The sequence below is a fragment of the Apus apus genome, chromosome 8 (genome assembly GCF_020740795.1).
Source record: "Apus apus isolate bApuApu2 chromosome 8, bApuApu2.pri.cur, whole genome shotgun sequence".
In the NCBI taxonomy this organism is placed as follows: Eukaryota; Metazoa; Chordata; class Aves; order Apodiformes; family Apodidae; genus Apus; species Apus apus.
This window is the reverse complement of record NC_067289.1, coordinates 17,880,434-17,901,607: the sequence shown is the minus strand read 5'-3', so window position 1 is coordinate 17,901,607 and position 21,174 is coordinate 17,880,434. Positions and strand designations below refer to the sequence as shown.

The following is a 21,174-nucleotide window of genomic DNA, read 5'->3' as shown; positions in this document are numbered from 1 at the left end:
CATACATCTTCAGCTAGAGTTTGCATCTGAGCCATTGTGTTCAGCTGCCTTTGAGGGAGCTATCCTTCAGAATTTGACTAAATTATTTTGAACACAGCTGTACTTTTGGCTTTCACACAGGCCAAAGAAGTATAAAGCATTTCTGCCCATCATGTTGACAATGTAACATGCTAGTTCCCCAATACAATACCAAATACAAAGAACTGGCAAACTAGCTGTGTGTTTTTCTCAGCTACTATTGCTGTTTTATTAACCCCAAAGCTGGTCATCCTCCCAGTCCGGAAGCTAGCGAAGAAATAGGTAAAACAGAGTTTCTTCTGGCAGAACAAAGGCCCTACAGAGCAGGGTGAAACAATGAAGCTGTTAAGTTCACAGTGTGTGGTTTCTCTCAGCTTGCTTTGGCAACTTGTTACGGGGAATACATGTAGGTGAAGCTGGAAAACTTCTTACTCAGACTTGAAGGAGGCACGTTTTTTCCCTCATCATCCTCTAAGCACCTTTATAACACAAAACCACAGGAAATAATAAATCCCTGCTGTGCTTCTGACTAGCACAAACAGCCATGGTCCAGAGACAGGATCAGGGGACTGAAAAAATATTAAGCTCTTTTTGGATAAACAAAAAGTAATTCAGCAGCCATGCCTTAGTGCATTTCCTCAGAGCAGTGGAAGTGAGTTTGTTTAATTCTCCTTGCAGGCAAACAGAAAGGAAAACATCCTGGCTGTGGAGCAATCTCCCAGTAAATGAAGCATCAGAAAGCACACGTTGCTTGCCAGAATCCTGTCAGGGTACCTAGATTGCCTTTTTTGAAAAAGAGAAAACTTGCACAGAAAGATGCACTGAGAATAAGCAGCAAAAGGGCCTATGTAAAATTGGCTCCTTCCAGCAGCAACCCTTCCCTTGTTACATCCAGTGCCTCCGAGAGTTTTCACAAGTGGCCACGCATAGCTCCCTTTTGACCTGCTTCTTCACTGTTGCTCTTCAGGTCTAGACATCCCCACACCCAGTTCATGACCTGAACAGAAAACCTGTCCAGCGTGAAGCTTTTTTTCCCCATAAAAATTTTGTGAGTGGTTTCTAAGGCCTCCTGTACATACAAAAGCTTCATACTGACTGGATGGATGTGGAGTCACTGGTACATCCTGGTAGCACCACTAAAAGCAGTGAGCCACTGGGGAGGCAGAGCTCTTCAGGAAACCAGCAGACATTTGTGCTTAGCCTCACCTGGGAATGCTGGTTAGGTATGTAACCACATTCAGAAAATCTTCATCAGGTATGTCACTGAATCCTGCAAATTCTGGAAAGGTTATAATGGGTGCCCCATCCTTGCCTCTTCCTCCTGCAAAAGAGAGTTTGTAATGATTAGAGGGTGATGACATCCTCTGGGCAGACTAGTCAGCACTCAGATGGGAAACACTGGCACATCTCTCATTGAAAAGCACCCAGATCCAATATTTATGTGATCAGCTTCCCATTTGATATTATAACTCACTGTAGTTTAATTATCTTGGTTTAATCAAGCTGAGATTCTAGCCTCTGTTGTTTATTCTCAGCTTTTTCATGAAACTCCTGTTCATTTGGTTCTTTGTTTCATTTCCAAATAACTCCTTGTGATAATGTGACAGCATTTTCCCTACGTACAGGTACAGCACTCTGCCGTTCCCTCTAGACATTAAAGGAAATGAATACAGCATACAGTCATTGAATAAACACATGTAATCCATCACACAAGCCTAGGACAGACCCAGTCTTCGGCCTTTCCTAAATAAAAAACCCACTCAAAATGCATGGAGTATTGAATCAGTGAGTTTGCTCATCTTATTTATTTGCATTGTATTTCTGTTGAATATGACAGGAAGGTCATAAGCAGCAAGGTCAACAAAAGTTCTTGTCTGAGGGACACTCTGATCCAAATAGCAGTATTAAAACACGGTCAGAGCTATGGGAAACACAGAGCCAAAACTCTTACAACCCAGCAGCCTTTACAGTTATCCTGGCACAATGCTCAGCTCTAGAAGATGTTGTAGTAGACAGTACAAACCCTGTTTACTTGCAGGACCAATCCTAACTTGATTCTGCTAATAAATCTGGGTGTCACTCAAACCACACAGAAGTTAAGAGGAGTTTTCTCACCAGTTTTGACTAAAAGCCAAGAGCAGACTAATGAGGCAGCAGCACATAAAGGAATACAATGAAACAAAGCTTTTGTTACAGGTACCTTATTGCCTAGTGCTGCCTAGGGTACTAAAGTCATGATTTTCCCCGAGTCTCTCTCCACCCTCTGCAATCTCCATACAAGCCTATTTTTTGCACCAGGCTGAACAATTCTCTCTAATTCCAATACAGAGTCTAGTCCTGCAGCATGGACAGTTTTCCTAGCCATTCATAACAGGTTTCCTAGCTATTTATAACCCACAGAAAATTCTTGTTCAAGGAATAGGTCCCCCTTAGTGAAGGGGAAGCTCTGAGAGAGAGACAAAAATTCCCACACCTTCTTAAGGAAAATATCCAATAAACTATTCCGATAAGAGCATGGGAGGAAACAGTTTCAGGGGGAAGGGAAAAAAAAAAAGAGACCTCTTTCCTCAAAAGTACCCCCTAAATCCTCATAAATTAATCTTGTTTCAAGGCTGCTCCCATAGACCATTGCCTTTCCCTGCTGATAACCACAGCTGATGCCACATGCCATTTGCTTCTGCTATTGTTTTGGTAATCATTGCACAGAGGTGCTCCAGTAATTCCTAACTATTTCTGTCTAGAGTGGTCAGTCCCTTGCTAGTCTTGACTGTGACTCTGCCCAGCTCTTCCAGACTCAGGTGTATTATTTAAGGCCCCGTCCACAGAGATCTGGGATGCTGAGGAACACAATGTTTGCATGAAGTAGAAGTGGGAGCTCTAGAAAACTGGAACTTTAAACAAGGAAATAATTTTTCTTCTTGACATCTAGTGACATGTGGCTTTGTCAGGACTTTATCTTTAGCCCCTATTTTCCTTTCTGAAGGTCGATCATTACTTTAATTGCATCTGAAAATGACTCAGTTATGTTAGCTCATCCACTGACTAAACTCACCCTGTTTGGGGCAAGGGGGGAAAGGCCTACTGAGATTCAAAAGGCTTCCAGCCAAGATGCAAAGAAGGAATCCTATCATTCACACTGCACTGAATTGAATTTTAAATGCTGAGCAGAGTCACTGCCTCCACACTGACCTCAGGATAAGGCCAAGTGCTGATGCACAGCAGCTTGATCTCAGGGCACTCTGGCCACATGATCTGCAGTCAGCAGTGACACAGAATATGCTGACATGTGTATTTAGTCAGACTTTGACCAGACTGCTGCACTCTAAAAACCAGGAACTTCAACCAGTGGGTATCCAGTTAGGATAGTTTGTTACAGATTCTTAGTGACATCTTCTGGGTGCAAACAGTAATGGCCAGGAAAATGAAATAAAAAGCCTGTCTGCTCTCTCTCTTCTTGTAGAGTCCAGTGCATGTCAAGGTATTTCATAGACAATAACATGTACACATTCACAGGACGCCTGGGCACTACACTCTCCCTGTCACCTATTTCAGCTACGTGAAAATACCTTAAACAAGGGAGACAGAATAACCTGGGATACTTTGGTTTAAAGCAGCAATCACAGAATCATAGAATCATAGGGGTTGGAAGGGACCTCGAAAGATCATCTAGTCCAACCCTCCTGCCAGAGCAGGGTCACCCAGAGTACATCACACAGAAAGGCGTCCAGGCAGGTTTTGAATGTCTCCAGAGAAGGAGACTCCACAACCTCTCTGGGCAGCCTATTCCAGTGCTCTGTCACTCTCACAGTAAAAAAATTTTTTCTGATATTCACCTTAAACCTCCTATGCTCCAATTTGTATCCATTACTCCTTGTCCTATCACTGGTCATCACTGAAAAAAGCTTAACTCCATCTTCTTGACACTCACCCTTTACATATTTGTAAACATTGATGAGGTCACCCCTCAGTCTCCTTTTCTCCAAACTAAAGAGACCCAGCTCCCTCAACCTTTCCTCATAAGGGAGATGTTCCACTCCCTTCATCATCTCCGTGGCTCTGCGCTGGACTCTTTCAAGCACTTCCCTGTCCTTCTTGAACTGAGGGGCCCAGAACTGGACACAATACTCCAGATGCGGCCTCACCAATGCAGAATAGAGGGGGAGGAGAACCTCTCTTGACCTACTAACCACACCCTTTCTAATACACCCCAGGATGCCATTGGCCTTCTTAGCCACAAGGGCACACTGCTGGCTCATGGTCATCCTCCTGTCTACCAGGACCCCCAGATCCCTTTCACCTACACTGCTCTCCAGCAGGTCAGCCCCCAACCTGTACTGGTGCATGACATTTTTCTTCCCCAAATGCAAAACTCTACACTTGCCCTTGTTAAACTTCATCAGGTTTTTCCCCGCCCAAGTCTCCAGCCTGTCTAAGTCTCTCTGAATGGCAGCACAGCCTTCTGGTGTGTCAGCCACTCCTCCCAGCTTGGTGTCATCAGCAAACCTGCTGAGGGTACATTCTGTACCCTCATCCAGGTCGTTGATGAAGATGTTGAACAACACCGGTCCCAGTACTGACCCCTGAGGGACTCCACTAGTCACAGGCCTCCAACTAGATTTTGCCCCATTGACTACAACTCTCTGACTTCTTCCTTTCAACCAGTTCTTGATCCACCTCACTGCCTGATCATCAAACCCATACTTGATCAACTTATCTACAAGGATGCTGTGGGAGACGGTGTCAAATGCTTTACTGAAATCAAGATAAACCACATCTACCACTCTACCATCATCTATCCACCTAGTAATTTCCTCATAGAAGGCTATGAGGTTAGTCAAACATGACTTACCCTTGGTAAAACCATGTTGACTGCTCTTGATGACCCCCATCTCCTTGATATGTCTAGAAATAGTGCCAAGGACAAGTTGTTCCATCACCTTTCCAGGGATGGAGGTGAGGCTGACCAGTCTATAGTTACCCGGGTCCTCCTTCTTGCCCTTCTTGTAGACTGAAGTGACATTTGCTATCCTCCAGTCCTGAGGCACCTCTCCTGTTACCCATGACTTACCAAAGATGATGGAGAGTGGACTAGCAATGACCTCCGCCAGCTCCCTCAGCACCCTTGGATGCATTTCATCCAGACCCATCGATTTATGGATGTCCACCATTTGCATTAAGAAACTGTCATCAATGCACTGGAGGAACCTCCTAGACTGTGAAAGGCTGGCTGTGTAAGTCTTCCAGCAGATATTGGGGTAGTTAAAATCTCCCATGAGGACCAAGGACTGTAATTGTGAGGCTGCTTTCAGCTGCCTGTAGAAAGCCTCATCAACTTCCTCATCTTGATCAGGAGGTCTGTAGTAGACCCCCACAACTGCATCACCCATACCACCCTGCCCTTTAATTCTTACCCACAGACTTTCAACTTGCCCCTCATCAGCCCCTGCCAAAACTCGATACATTCTAGCTGCTCTCTCACATAAAGAACAACTCCACCACCTCGCTTCACCGACCGATCTTTCCTAAAAAGCACATAGCCATCCATGGCCACATTCCAGTCGTGTGAGCTGTCCCACCATGTCTCTGTTATTGCTACCAGATCATAACCCTTAGACCACACACAGACCTCTAACTCTTCCTGTTTATTGCCCATGCTGCGTGCATTGGTGTGCAGGCATTTCAGGAAGCAAGCAGAGCACACTGGTAGGACCAAATCCTCCTTAGACCACCCCCCTTCAGGCCCTGGTATGTTTCTCTTGGGCTTGTCCCTAACAGACCCAGTTTTCTCCCCTTCCCCCTTCACATCTAGTTTAAAGCTCTCTCAATGAGCCCAGCTAAGTCCTGCCCCAAAAGCCTTTTCCCCCTCTGGGACAGGTGCATCCCACCTGCCACCATCAGGCCAGGTGTCTCGTAGAGCAGCCCATGGTCAAAAAAACCAAAGCCCTGCCTTTGGCACCAGTCTTGTCGCCATTCATTGATAAGTAAACTCTTCCTGTTTATCTGTCCACCCATTCTTACAGGAGGTATGGAGGCAAACACGACTTGTGCTCCAGACCCCCTAACTAGCCGTCCCAGGGCCCTGAAGTCTCTCTTCATTGCCCTTACATTTCTTGTAATAATTTCATCACTACCAACCTGAAAAATCAGGAGTGGGTAGTAATCAGATGGATTTACCATACTAGAGAGTTTCCTTTTAACATCTCTAATGCGAGCCCCAGGGAGGCAGCAGACCTCCCTGTGGGATGGGTCTGCTCGACAGATGGGCCCTTCTGTTCCCCTCAGAAGGGAGTCACCCACCACAATTACCCTCCTTTCCTTCTTAGTTGAAGAAGTCCTAAGTCGTGGAGCTGAGCGACAAGTCCTAGGCGGTTCACTAGACAAATCTGTCACTCCAGCCTCATTTTCCTCTCCCTGAAGTTCCAAGGCCTCATACCTATTCTTCAGGGGCAATTCAGAGGGTGGAGGGAGTTGGGTTTTTTCTTGCCTCTCCGAGGACGGACCTCCCTCCATTCCTCCATGTCCCTAACATTCTCTCCTTCTGTCTGAGGACAGGAGGGGAGGGGATCCGTCACTTCTTCTAGCACCTCTTCCTTCTGCCCTTGCCTCAGGGTTTGGCTCCACCAATCTATTTCGCTCTCACAATCTCTGATGATTCTAAGTCTTTCAACCTCCTCTGTCAGTCTAACCACCTGCCTGAGGAGATCACTGATTTGCTCGCACCGCACACACGCGGTGCCACTGGCTCCCTCTGGTACCAGTGCCAGGCTCAGGCACTCGCTGCAGCCAGAGACCTGCACGGCTGCGTGCCTGCTCAGAACCTCCGTCTGAGTTTCCATATCTTTTTTCAATACGGTTTTAGGGCGTGTTGTCACCATGCTAGAGAAACTTACCGGTGTCTCTGCTCCTGCCTGCCCTCGCGCTCCCTGCCCTCGCGCCTCTCCCCGCTCCTGCCGCTGCCGCGCGCTCTGAGGAGCTGCCGAGGTGGCCGCTGTTAAACCCGCCGCCGTTCTCAGCCACACACATCAGCCTTCCTGTTCCTCTCAGGATTCCCGCTCAGACTCGGGTCTCCTCGCTCTGCTCCGGCTTCGCCGTCTCCGGGAAGCCCGGCCCCTTCTCTAATCCTCAGTAATTAAAGGAGCAGCTCTCACCGCTGCTGGTGCCGCTGCCGCTCTCTGCTGCCGCGTGCTCAATATTTGCCCCTAAAGGATAAGGATTTCTCTGGTTCCCCTTCTTCAACACCTAATAGTTCACCTGCAGTTACACTCAAGTTTTCTTCAAACTATGAGTTTCACATGGCACTTCTAGTGGTCCTGCTGACCGGGGTCTCTTTGTGTTCCTTTTATCTTCTCTTGCATCCACATTCACACACATGCTCTTCTTCCCAGGGCCTCTTTTTCTGGAGTTACATAAGGCAGGCTGGGGACACATTGTATGTATGTGGGTGTGTATTTTTTGTCACAGGTTGTTTTCCTATAAAAAGCCACCCAAGAAATCAATGTCCACTGGCAATAAATCCAGGACTCTTAGGAGAAGACTCAGACTTAAACTTTCAACTAAGAGCTTCTTGTCTTTGACTAGGCCACATCTTCTTAACAGCTCTTGGGCTCCATCTCATGCTCCAAGGTGAAACTAGCACTTCCTGCTGCAACCAAAACAGAACACTCAAGAGGTTCTTGAATAGAGCTGTATTTCAGAGAAGGAAAATAAAAAAAGAAGGAAATCCTCAGTTCCTGCTGTATCATGAAATCAGGGTGAAGCTTGAGGAATTTTGTGACCAGAAACTGTTAAGTAATACGACCAGGAGAAAGCAGGAATATTTGAAGGGTTGGGTGGCAGGTAGCATAAATAAGAATGGGTTGTTCCTGCCCATATCTGAACCCTAAACAGTATTTGGGTTACAAGGGAAAAGATTCCATACACATTTATCTATCAAGGTAACAAGAGTGGATATTAAGGGATATAAAGGAAGCTACTTATATACCAAAGGTGCCTGCAAAACTCCTCTGGGTGAGAGAGCAGTTCCATATATCTAAATGTTAATGCAATTTTTTTTTCCTGGCACTAAACCCAGATTTGCTGCAGTATGCAAATTCCTGCAGAATGGGAGTTGACAAAGCTGCAGCCCTTTTTTTCTGGGTCATCAACCTTGCCTTCCAGACAGTAGCCTCTAGATTTCTTCCAGTGCTTGAAATACATTAACTGGCTACTCAATGTCTTCATTCAGTTCCACAGCCATAAGGACTAAGTGCATGGAATTTGCCCCCAAGGACTCTATATGAGATTATTGCACTTGCTGAGACTACACAAAACCCCCATGCTCCTGGGCACCACCTGTGAAAAGAGCCTAACTGGCATACGGAAAATACTACCATCCATCCTAAGTAAGGCAGACAGGAACAGAGCAAGCTCCAGCAGCAAGACAGAAGGCCAAAAAGAGAGTGGTCCTCAAGAAAAACAAACAAAAACCAAAAACAAACTGCATTTTAAGGAGAAAGGGAGGACAGAGGAGGGAGACAGAAGCGCTGAAGAAAGAGAGCCACATGAACACAGCACAAAGCTACAGCAAGTCTGCTGTATTCAGCAGTGTCTGTACAGGGAGATAAAGGGGCCCAAGAACTGCCAGGAGCTTGATGAAAACCCAGAGCTACATGAGGCACGACCTGAGCTAAAAAGCCACGAGGGAGAAGCAAGGAATAACTTGAGTTTAGTGCAGTCAGAAAGAGAAACAAAGATACACTGAAAACAGGCATCAGTAGCACGGCCATGCCTGGCAGGTGTCTTCATGCTGTGCACAAGCCTCCCATTGACTGTAGCTCCTCCGGGCACCATCAGATGCCACTCTGCAGCACTCTACAACCAACCCTGCAGTCAGCTCCAACACCTTCTGGCAGATCCAAATGCTGGTGCCAGGCCAGGGAAAGAGCTGCTGGTGGCAATGGATGCTGCAAGAAGCAGCCACGGGAGCTGGAGGTTCAGCTGGCATGAGGGGAGGCTCATGGCCATCTTAGGGCAGAACTAACCGAAGGCTCAATCCTGACCCTGCCTTAGAGGAGCCAGACCATCTCCTGTGGGTCACTGCTCCTCAGTCAGACCCCAGGCTGCTCTGTCACAGCTAATCCCAGGATTTTGCCTGCAGAGGGAACTTAACCAGATTTTGTCTACCATCTCCTGATGCAGACCTGAGCTCCTCTCCCAGATAACACCTGCAGATGCAACACATGCTGCCACCCTGATTCAGCTCCACCAATTTCCATTCGAAAGAACCATCTCCTCCATGCTCTCTACCTCTTGCAGATAGCAACCTGCCTTGCATCCAACCCAAACTTGTTGTGTCCAAGATATGGACCCACTGGTGCTTTGGAGAAGGGCATTCTGATTAAAGATCTTGATGTATGATCAGAGGTTAATTATCAGCAAGCAGTTAAATCACTTTCATTGAGGGTCACACAGAGAGGTGTGTCAAACTCAACAATTGCAAGCACAAGTAAGGCAGAGAGCATCAGCAGGAGATGGAGGAGCAAAATGCTGAACTGCCTGGAAAGTGATAAGATTTAAGAGGAAAATAATACAATCAGCTTGACCTTCTTTGCCACTCAGAATGACAGCATAACATCATATAGGCTGGACTTGATAATCCCAGAGATCTTTTCCAGCCTCAATAATTCTGCGATCACTTTCCTTCTCTCCTGGGCACTTCCCTCATTTTTCACCTGAACTTCTTTCTGAAGTTTTCCTCTTCTCTTGTGGCCCAAAGGCAAAGGGATAGGAAGAACCTAAGTAGCAGGACAGAAGTACTGTGGAAGGAAAAGTAGAAGAGATGGTGCACAAGCTGCATCAGGGTAGTACAAAGCGTGGTAATGGGACCATTGCTCACTCTTCTGTGTGTCAATTCCTCAAGTCCAGGACACAAAGCAGCATTCATGGTTGTGCCTATTAGACTTTCCAGCTGCCAGTGCAGCCTGGCCAGCTGTTGAAGTGAAGATGGGGCCAGAATTCAGCAGTGGCAACAAAACAGCTGAAGTATTGGAGGGAGGAATATACATAGAGGAGAATGGGATGTGGCAGCAGAGAAAGTTTAATTTTGCTGGGTGTGATTGACAAATGAGGTGTGAGTGCTAAATTCTGAGAGCTCTCACAGCTAGAGTTGTATATTGGTATGACTGATATAAAAGCAGCAGACAATCACAACTGCAGGCCAAGTTCCTGAACTTGATAGGAATCCTAGGAAGTCTCCCACTCCCTAGTTCTAGCCCACCTATGCCTCCTGATCATGGACCAAAAATATCCACGGTTTAGACATTCAGGAGCTACATTTAAGTCCTATTGCATAGCCAGCAGCTCTTCTTATAACACAAATGGCTAGATCCATAAAGTAACATCTAGCAAGAGTTTACCAAATATACTGAACCCCTTGGGGAAAACAAACAAACCCCAAACAACAACAACAAAAAAACCCCCAACAAAACCAAAACAAACAAACCAAATAAAAAAACAAAACAACCAAAAAAACCAAACACCAACAAACCCACAAACAGGCTATGGGCAGAAGTTGAACAAGTTTGTCTGTGCACACCTCCCCAGCCTGCCAGACACCAACTCACCAGTTAGTTTTGGAAAGTTTTCTTTCCAATTTTGCTGACACGTGCAGGCCAGCTGCTTGGGTCTGCCCACATGCAGAGAGCTCCCTTAATCATAGCAGACCTGACTACAATTCGTCTCCTGGATCAGACTGTTGAGGGGTTCAGTCATGTCTTGGCTGAAGTTTCCCTTTCTTCGTCAGGTGTTACTTTTTCCCTGCTCTCATTTTGTTTTTCTATGTTGATTAAGGGTTGTGAATGCTGAATTTCTCAAAGTGAAATCATGGTTTCTGGGTCTAGATTTTTACACCAATGCCAAACTCCTTTTGGCAAGGTCAGGCCAGGTTTTCCAAAAGGCCCAGCTTAAACAGGAAGCAGATGGCCAAACCCCCTCCAGGCTTTGGAAATTAAATAAACTGGCTTCAGACTCAGTTACCACTTTCAGATACACAGTCTCCCATCCACTGAAGTCTATTGACTTAACAGGAGCAGAACACAAAGAAAATGAACCTCTGCTAACACACTTCATGACAGTTTATCTAATAAATTTGTGATTTAGTAACAGGATCCATTATTGCTGCAAATGGCACGTTGGGCTCTTGGACAGAGTAATTACGGATAAGAACAGGTTGTGAAGTTAAGCATAAAAAGGGAGACAGGTAGTAGTAGTTCCAAGAGTAGATTGCTGCAGCAGCTTATTAGTCTGTTGGTAGGACAGAAATAGTATTTTACCAGTTGTTTTCCATTCTTCAGTAAACATTGGTGTGTGCTAGAATAGTCAGGTTTTCAGTACTATCCAACTTTGTGATCTAGTACCTTTAACAGCTACAGGAAACACATTAACATAGCTATACACAGCTGTGTTGTCACAGCTGTAGACCTGTAATTGGAAGTGCAGTTTTCCAGGAAAGGAAATGGTAGTGGTTTCAAAACTAGAATTTACCACAAGAACCAGCACTTCCAACAGATGTCACAAGCTAAGCAGGGCTAGATCAGTACATGGAAAAAAAGATGACCAAAGTAGAATTATGTGATTAAGGATATTGTCACATTACACTGCAGCCTTTTCCATGACCACAGCAAACCAGGGAAGGCTTTGGAGAGTTTCCCTGTTGCTGGCATGGAGAGTACAGTCTTGGTTAGTCTGGTAGCTAGACAGCCAGGACAAACAGGAGGCTGTCAGTATCTAATACATTCATTATAACTAGGCCATTCACAATCCAACACCAAACTCAGTAGGCTGGTTAGATAATTACTACCATCTGCTCAGAGACTGCAAGACAGTCACATCCTCTTCTTAGAAGTTTGTACCCAGCAGTAGTAAAGGAAAGTATTTCTAATGAGTCATGTCCAGAGAAAACAAAGAGCCTTTGACTTCAATTGTTCTGCTCTTTCTTTTTCTGCAAGGGAATGTAACTGTTTCACTACATGTGCCTCAGCTGCCAGCTGTTAATAAAAAGCTGATATTAACCAAATTAATTTATAACAAACTCTGCAACAATCAACCAGTTACTTTCATTACCACTGGATAAATGGAGTTGGAGTCCACAAGACTGAACAGGAGAGCCTGACAAAGCCAAAGGCTGTGCAGTAGAACAAATGAGAATCACTAACATCCTCTGAGCTCTGCATGTGCATGCATGGAAGAGGTGGTGACCTGCCCTCCAGAGGCTACAGCTTCCAGAGTGAAAGAAATAATCCCAACTAGTTTAAGTCAGCATAAACCATTTTGGACTTGGTAGAGTTAGGTTATGGTTGGACTTGATCTTAAAGGTGTTTTTCAACCACAATGATTCTGTGATTCTTATGAATTTGTTCAGAAAAACATATCATATGCCCAAAACATTCCACAAATAAGTAGGGAGCATCTTTTACTGCTCACAGTGGTGGGGCCGAAGAGTAGAGGGTGTTATTTTATTGTTTTTTTTCAGATAGTGGCTATCAAATATATCAGCATGGCAATCCAGGAAACAGGCAAAGTGTCAGGAGATATTTCAGTCTCCATGTAGGCAAGCACTGAAGCACCAAAATATTTGTTGTTGCTTGTGCCTAATGGAAAGCAGCATGCTTTAAGGAAAGGCTGCAGAGCTGTCTGGGGGTGGGGGCGGCGGGCAGGGAAATCATAATCAAATGAGGTAATTTATGTGTGAATTACTTTAGTAAATGAAATGAGGCAGAGAAGTATCAAGATCTATTTTTGTTGGATGAAAGAGGAAAAAAAAAAAATCAATCCCAGAGGAAAAAGAAAGCTACACTTATTTAGAGAAATGCATTTTTGAAAAGTGCAGTAATTTCTAGCTTGTACCAAAGTCTGTTTGCATGAGGCAATAATGGGCCAGTAAGGATGACTGCTGTTGCTAAATCTTACCTATGATCCACCAGTGGTCACCAACAGAGTAGGGTACTAGGATAAAGGGACCTTTGAGTAGACCATTTTATGTTTATGATCTTCTTCCAAAGCTGCCGTAAGAATTTTGGAGTGGAGGCAACCAGGATTCTTAATTTAGCTGTAAAATTCAGACTAAAATCAACTTAGAAACTATGAACTATACTGCCCTATTTCTTATTAGGAGATTATTTCTGAACTGTACCAAGAAGACTTCATGCAAGCCTGAAAATTCTTCAAATAGGATTTGTTATATATGGAGATAGGGTCATGAAAGACACTTTCACTCACTTCTGGTATTTATTATTAGTACTTGTATGCTATTGAACCAGTTATTTGCCAATCACTAACAAGCCTCTTAGCCCTGCCTTCTATAAAAAATTATTTCCAAAGTCTCTAAGCACCTTAGGTTTAAACAGTCTTATTAAATATCTTCCTCATTGCTTCCAAGAATAAAATAATTAGATCAAACGTGAAGACTTGAATTTGCTAAAATAGCAGGTGGGAATACAGGCTGAAATGATAAGTCCATAAAGAAATACTAAAATGCTTCTTTTATATTTACCCTTTACCTTCATGTGCCATGTTTAATGTTCTTGCTGAAAATGCTTTTTTTTTCTTCTTGTTTAGTAAACCATTTTCCACAAATTGCTCGTTAGATGCCATATATAGCTTTTATTAATGGTCTCAAATGTTGCAAGGTAATGGGTTTTAAGAAAAGCAGTCCTCCATGTTTCACTGCAGGCACTGAATTCTCCACATGCATTATATCCTTTACACTGATATAAGTGTTTTTAGGCATTTGTCTATCAGCTAAATCAAAGGCCTTGAAAACAACAATGGTTTTAGCAGTGTTGCATGCCTGGTGAGCAGAAAAAGCAAGCAGAGCATCCTAGAGAGTCCAGCTAAGTGTTTTCTTGCTTACAAAGAGCACACAAGCATCCCAGCTGTGGTCTGACCAAAGTTAACATCAAGACCCAAAAGGAATGAAACAACTGATAGATTCCTTGTTCCCTTCCTTTCAATTAGAATATTTTTAAATCAGCTTAGCACTAATAAAAGGGATCTTAAAGAACTGCTTCAGGAGTGCTACTAAGTGCAGTTTGGATTCAAACATGGCAACAGCCCCCAGATTAAGGTACCGTCATCTCCCACCCATCAGTCATTATTTTTCTGCCAAGCAGGTAGTAAAAAGGGAAAGGGGTGCCCAGATTTCCCTGAACACCTGATGCTTCTGAGACCTTATTATGGCATCTGTGCATTGAAATCCCCAGCAGCCAGGTGTGGAACACTTAACAACAACACCAAGTTACTCACTATCCTCTCCAGTTTGTCACAGTAGAGCTCCAGTAAGCACATGGTATGCAGGTGAATGCCTGGACAGTCAAAGAAGAATACTGCAACACTGCCCCACAAACATTGTCTTAGGATGGATCATCCTGCACTAAGCACAACAGTGGAATGCAAATGGTTTGAGAAATATTCTGCAGTTGCTGACACTGTTCTGCACAGAGGTTTGTGTTCATTTGGAATTCTAGTAAGAGGTGATGCTGAGATGCTTTAGTGCAGATGAGAAGGCAATTAGTTCCACCTCTGCTCAGTCAATACCTTCTGCCAAATGCAAACCAGGAAGTTATTGAGCTTATGAAACTGCCACAAGATGCTACCCAGAAAACTGCAAAACTAAGTTTTAATAGTTGGAGTCCTGCAAGTAACTTAAGATTTGGATATCATTTAACAGTTTGAAGTGTGCTGAAAAATGTGAAGTTGCAGCAAGGACTGGGCCTGCTGAGTTGATAATTTGCAGAGCTGGGTCTCTGTACTCCCTGCACCTGCCCACTGTTCCTCTTCACCAAGCAGAGAGGGACAGGCTGTCCAAGAGTATCTTACTATGACCATCTCAATATTTTGTGCAAATTCATGCTACTTCACTGTGTCTATGGGGAAGAAGGAAGGTAAAATCCTCATTTTCCTCATTTGCAAAATAGGCGGAAACAGAGACAAAAGGAGCTGCCAGAGGCCATACAGTCAACAGCAGAGGCCATTTTAGGATCCAGATAAGGATTTCTCTACTACAGCATCCAGAATAAGTGTATTAAATAATTTGGCAAATATTTCGTATCAGCTATTTATTTGGAGCAGGACATGCGTCACTTTGTGTGACTGCAAACTTCAGACAAACAAAGGAATACATAATAATAAAATCTTTAAAAGATTAGAACCTTATTCTTTAGAAATTAATCATTCCTAAAACAAAAGCAAATGAGGAAGAGGAGGAAGGTCATGAACAGCTCACTGATAGACAGGAATACTTTCCCACAAACAAGATGCTTGGACATTGTGCAAAGATACACACAGAAAGATTTGTTGAATTTCTTACTCTCTAAATCTGTTCCACCCCATTGTGGAAAGCACAGAAAATGAACTTGCCTTAAGAAAAACAAGCACAGCAAAGTTGGCATTTACCAGTTCCATGCACTGTGAATGTCTAATTGTAACAGCACTTTCCATTAGCAGTATAAAAATACTATTAAAACTGATGTGCAGAACTGAAGGGTGACAGCATGACAGATTCCAATATGTTTCCAAGAGAACCCCACAGTGTGATTATCAGCAGCTTCTTACCTGACAAGATAGCAAATTGTCTGTGGAGCTGCTCTATTATGTCTACTGCAACCAGTGGCCGTATCTCCTGCTGCATGATTTCATCTGTGCAAGTGAAAACAGAAATTTTCAATGAGTTAATAAAAGGTTAATGACAATTTTTCCAACTTTTAACTACCTAGCAAAACAAAGATGACACTCAAGGGAAAAAAAGACTGGCTTAACTACTGGCTCAGATGTTATATGACAGTCACAGAAACTTATGATACTTACAGTCTCATCTTCAGCCTTCTTACTTCATCTATCGTCTTGCGATTTCAGGGACAGCTTCTCATAAACCAGCTCCAGCAGATCTGCCAGAGCGTGTCACAGGTTTGCTCAAGCCGACAGCCTGCTCCTTACCACTTCATGTTCCATATTAAGACTCTGCATTTGGCCTCCCACATAAAGCAGCTTTTCAGTCTTTGAAACAGTAAAGACTACTTCAGATACCGTGCCATGTTCCACCCTCAGCTCCCTGGTCTCTGCTTGAAGACTTTGTGTAAGTAAATAGCTAATCCAGAACAGTTTCCTTTGCTGATGCTTTTTCCGCTACAAAAAAACTCATAGTAAAAGGAGGAAATAAGAGGCTCTGAGGCTTTCTTCTCGTGAAAACAAAGCCTGTTCTTTTGAAGTAAACACTGAAAAGTTAAAAAATAACTTGGCAAGTAGCTGGGAAAAAAATCACCACAATTTGTGTGTGAGATCTGTTCAGTGACCAACAACTACAATCTCACATTGAGCTAATTTGATATTTTTCTGTAACAGGTGCACCCAATTGTTCTCCCTATTCCTCATCCCAGTCTACACCAGCAACATTTACTGAGGAACATCTGCTAACTCAACAGGCAGGATCAACATTTATGTTACAATAGCACTTATTGCAACTAGGCCTTTAGCCACTGTACAGCTACAGAACTACAACCAGTAGTAACCAGCTACTACAATCAGTCCTTGCTTTGTACAGCTCACCTCTACCTGCCAGACAACAGGTGAAAAGGAGGAAGTTGGGTCCAGAGAGACCACAGATCAGGGTAAAGGCAGATAGTTGCCCTATTTAAGCACCAAAATCCTCATTGATGTCAATACAATGCAGACACTGAAATGCTTGAGTGCACCTGGTTTTAAACAAACTGTCCAGAAATAGAGAGGGAGGTCAGAGAGGTTAGAAATTATCATCTTTCTCCTGCATCCTAGTCTGCTGCCCAAAATACCATCTCTGTCTTGCTTTGAGTCTTCCACTCTGATCCTTTCTAGAACTGCTTTTAAACGACACAATGTCACTTGGAAACTTTTCAGTTCATTTTCAAACACTTCACTAATGCCTAGAGACAAAGTAATGGAAGAGTTTGTGTCCTTGCCCTCTCCTAGGCAGACAGTAACACAAAAAAAGAGGGAAAAATAAAACTAGAATGAGTGATGGAACATTAGGAAATATTATTCACATAAAGAGTGGTCAGACACTGGAATAGGCTGCCCAGGGAGGTGGTTGAGTCACCATCCCTGGATGTGTTTAAGCGTCATTTGTATGTGGTGTCAGTGGGTATGGTTTAGGGGAGAGCTTTGTAGAGTAGGGATGATGGTTGGACTCGGTGATCCCAAGAGTCTTTTTCAACTTGAATAGTTCTATGATTCTATGTTTCTGATGTGGGACCTTAATTTCCATCCTGTTTATGCAGCCCACTGTCAGCTTCTCTGATTCTTGGCTTGCAGGTGGCCAAGAGCTACCAGGAGGGCAGAGTAATGAATCACAGCTAAAGAGCTTGGTTTCAGTGATGCTGTAATTTCAGCCTGCTGCTGTGGTCACGTTGTTACAGTGTAACAGTCATCTGTGGCACATTCGTCACAGAGTAGAGAATTCAGAGGACTCACCAAGTAGGTTGCTGTGTTTATCTCCTCCCTGAGCCCACCTAAAGTGAGTTTTATGCCAATTAGTTATCTGTATGGTGGCAGCACTGAAATCCTAACAGCCAAATGGTACTGCAGGTTTTGACAAGTGTCTCTAGATCTTTGACCAAAGACTTCTAGCATCCTTCAGATGGTCTTCTTGAAGTGTTTGTGAATCACCATAATAATAATAGATATGCTCTTTTCAAGCCACAGATTGGCAGCAAGATAGAGGTAGAAGAGGAATGTTTAGAGACTATAGCTAAATCAAATAATAGCAAGAACCCCTCAACCCAGAACTACGGGGGAAAAATAAAAATAATAATTAAAACAGAGCTTAGACTCTCAGAACACAGACATCTTGGAGCATCCATTTGAGAAAATACTGTTGATTTCATCAACTGGAAGATGTGAAGATATTGTGACAACTCTGCAGTCCCAGGTAGACAGGTGGAGTCAGGTTTGGGTGACCAGGACTGAACTTGCACTGAACAGCTGCAAAAATGGAGCAAAGTTTTCTACAATGGATGGGACAATCACAAGGGGGCTCGAAAGAAAGTTAACTAGAAAACGTGCCACCATCTCTGTCCTCTCAGAGACTTCCTTATCCCTCCAAGGTAACAAACTTGCCAGCACAATAGCTTGCTTTAAATGTTAGGCATCATTAATACCAATGAGTCGTAAGCAAAAGAGAAAATCCTCCCTTTCCCCTTCATCTGTTTGTTTTATTAGCTCACTCTAAAAATAGCTTGGTCTCTGGTTTCTAAAAATCTTTTTTTTTTACCAAGAGGATTTTGTGGTATAAGGATAAGATGAAGTAATAGAAACAAGAACTGTGGACTGCCAGTTAGTTCTCATCCAATCCCCTGCCTGGACAAGACTCTCTCTAGCGAGACACATGGCTTATGCTGTAAAACCCACACTCAGCAGGAGACATTAAGATGATGAGAAAGGTGGTACAAAATACATTTGGTGACTATGAATCACACATTCAAGTAAGTGGGTACAGCTCACACACACTGACGTGCGAGAAAAGAAATTGTAGAAGAAGAAATTAGAAGAAACTCACAGGAGACACAGAACATCTCAGGAAAGAAGAAAGTACCTCACAAGCCCAAATGGCAAACCAGATAAAGTGGCTACAAACTATGAATAGCTGCAGCCACAGCACACAGTGTCACATTTGCCCTCCTACATCTTCCTCTAGGACAGTGCTTAAAGGTAGTTACTCTCCAACGTTGATGAATTTGTAACCCATCACAGCACAGAGCCTGCAACAGAAGTCCTAAACCTTGGAAACACATGATTACCTAGGGCTGCTACAGGATGTTTTTTATTTTTTTTTCCTAAAGTTTGAAATAAAACAAAACTTAAAAGCAACCTAAAAGACACAGGTCAGGGTTTATTTTAAAGCCATGACATTTTGCCTAGCATTAGTGAGCATTCATCTATCTGTTCATATCTTCCACTGAGTTTATCCCAGGAGGCTCTGTAGCCTTCTTGGTCTGTGCACTGCAAGCCACAAGCCTGCAGGAAGTGGGCAGAAGCAACGTACCGTTTTCTTGTGGGACAGACACCACAGCTGAGAAAACCTCACTCTAGGCTGACACGAGTTGATAGCAAGCTAACAGCTGCAGGTTCACAGACAACTTCAGAAGAGCTTCTTGATGATAGGCATGTTTTAGTTTACCACATGGGGACCTAAAAGTCAATGGGAGCTGACAAGCCACACGAGAGACAACAACTGTCTTGCTTCCTTACACCTTGCTAATATCTGCAGAAGACAGTGGACAATCCATGGCCACTTCAAAGCAGTCCTGTCCTCTGATAAAACGTCTGTATAGCTGTGCAACTAAAGATAATATCAAAGCCCACACCAGCCAAGTGCCTGGAACATTGTTATTTTGGCAACTTTAAGTCAGACATTTCTTAGTTTGTGTGATTTTTTTTGTGTCTTAGCTTTTTTTTTTTTTAAATTGAAGAGGCAGTTACACATAGCTTTTCAAATTTAAAAAAAGAAGAAAGCTTATTTGATCAAACAGTATTATGTGAAACAACACCAGCCTCCCCTACCTACATCACCAAAGCTTAACCTTTACACATACCATGCATTTCTTCATTACTTGAGCTAAATTAATTTGCCAGGACAATTTAAATGTGAGTAAGGATGTGATACTAGAGGGGGGGAAAAAATGAAACAAGTCAGTTCATCTACTCTTGGTTCTCCTCTTAAACCACTATAAATTCAATTCCTAGCAGAGACCAGTTTCACTACAGAAAAATTAGGCTTTACAGTTTTGCTTCCCAAGGTTTTCTACCAAAGGGGAGAAAAAGAAAAGCAATTACTAAAGCCATCTGTCTGACACAGCTTCTCCTCCCTCCCAGATCTCTAGGGAGGCTAACTGCAACTGTGCTATCTAATCTTTAAGGGGAAAGCCATTCAATAATGCTTCATCTCCCTCAAAAATGAAACATGCTCAGACTTCCCCACACACACACTTGCCTATTTTATTTCTCACCACAGCTGTATGATTCCTACAGCAGGTCTGGAGCACAGCCCAGAGGCTGCCACCTTCAGAGCTACACCAACAGCAGCTGATTAAAAACAACAATTAATACAATCTCGTCCCTTCCTCTCTTGCCTGAACAGAGAAGAACTAGTTTACACGCTAATGCCAACTAATGGTTTCCAACAGTGTTGGAAAGATGACCTGCTGGAGAGCAAAATTTGCCTGTGCTGAGCAGACTGACACAGCAATGCCTGTTGCTCCATGAAAGACAACCAAAGGCAACCAGCCACAACTGGACACTGGAGCTTCTTTGATTTTTAGTGATTGAGTGCTACAACTGCCTGACCTTCTGTTGACTAGAGGAGGGGGTTCCTTCAATCCACCATCTTAAGTCACTCATCTTTGAATAATGGGTTATAAGTTTTCAGAGCAAAGTTCTCCTCTTCTTAATGACAGCCTGATATGTAATTCCCAGGGAAGGAAGACAATGGGAGTGAAATAAAACCTTTGCTAAAATAATAAAGTACATTAGCCTACTTCTACTCAGCACAACTCACAGCATTCAAATCAAAATTGTGGATTTTTGGAAAAATCAGATTGCTGATGAGATGGAAAAGAATCAGAGTTAAGCACAAAACTAGAGTTCAAAAGTTGCGAAGTACCTACAGTCCAAAAGTTGTCCAAAGTCCTGTGTCTGCTGCCCATGAACAACAGCAGTTAGCTAAGAGTCTAGCAGAGCTACATTAGGTTTCAAGAATTAAACACACTAAGTAGACAAATTTGCATGTCTTCACTGATAAAATTTAATCAGGATTTGAAAATATTCTGTCCCACTAGAATTCCCAACTCAAATCCTTAAGCAAAACATTTCCCTTCCTGAGCGCCAAGAAGAACTTTAAAGTTGTTGTATCAGAGAAAGGAGAGAAGCTCTTGGTTAGGATTTTTTTTTCTATTTATTTCTCTTTCTCACCATTTGAGGCCTTTGTTTACTTTTTGAAAAAGTTCATTTATTCTTTCAGTCCATACAGAGAAACAGCAAGTTCAGTTACTGATACAGACTGGCTGTGCTACAGATTGTTTACTTTAAAGAGAAACTATAAACAGAAAGGAAATCCCATCCTTTCTCTTGTTCTTCTGCACATTCCCACCATGT

The 21,174-nt window shown here is 43.3% G+C and overlaps 1 protein-coding gene across 14 annotated transcripts in view; it reads right to left on the bottom strand.

The window, feature by feature from the left end:
• MCF2L2 (MCF.2 cell line derived transforming sequence-like 2) overlaps positions 1 to 21,174 on the bottom strand; it is a 169,320-nt gene that overhangs the window by 118,426 nt on the left and 29,720 nt on the right. For 13 of the 14 annotated variants that reach the window (XM_051626403.1, XM_051626400.1, XM_051626413.1 and 10 more), the window contains exons 2-3: positions 15,607 to 15,690; positions 1,225 to 1,339 (exon numbers count right to left, since the gene is read on the bottom strand). In XM_051626403.1, coding sequence (XP_051482363.1) covers positions 1,225 to 1,339; positions 15,607 to 15,690 — 199 coding nt within the window. Of the gene's footprint in view, positions 1 to 1,224; positions 1,340 to 15,606; positions 15,691 to 15,858; positions 16,102 to 21,174 lie in introns of those variants that run through there. The other variant, XM_051626408.1, reaches the window with a different exon arrangement.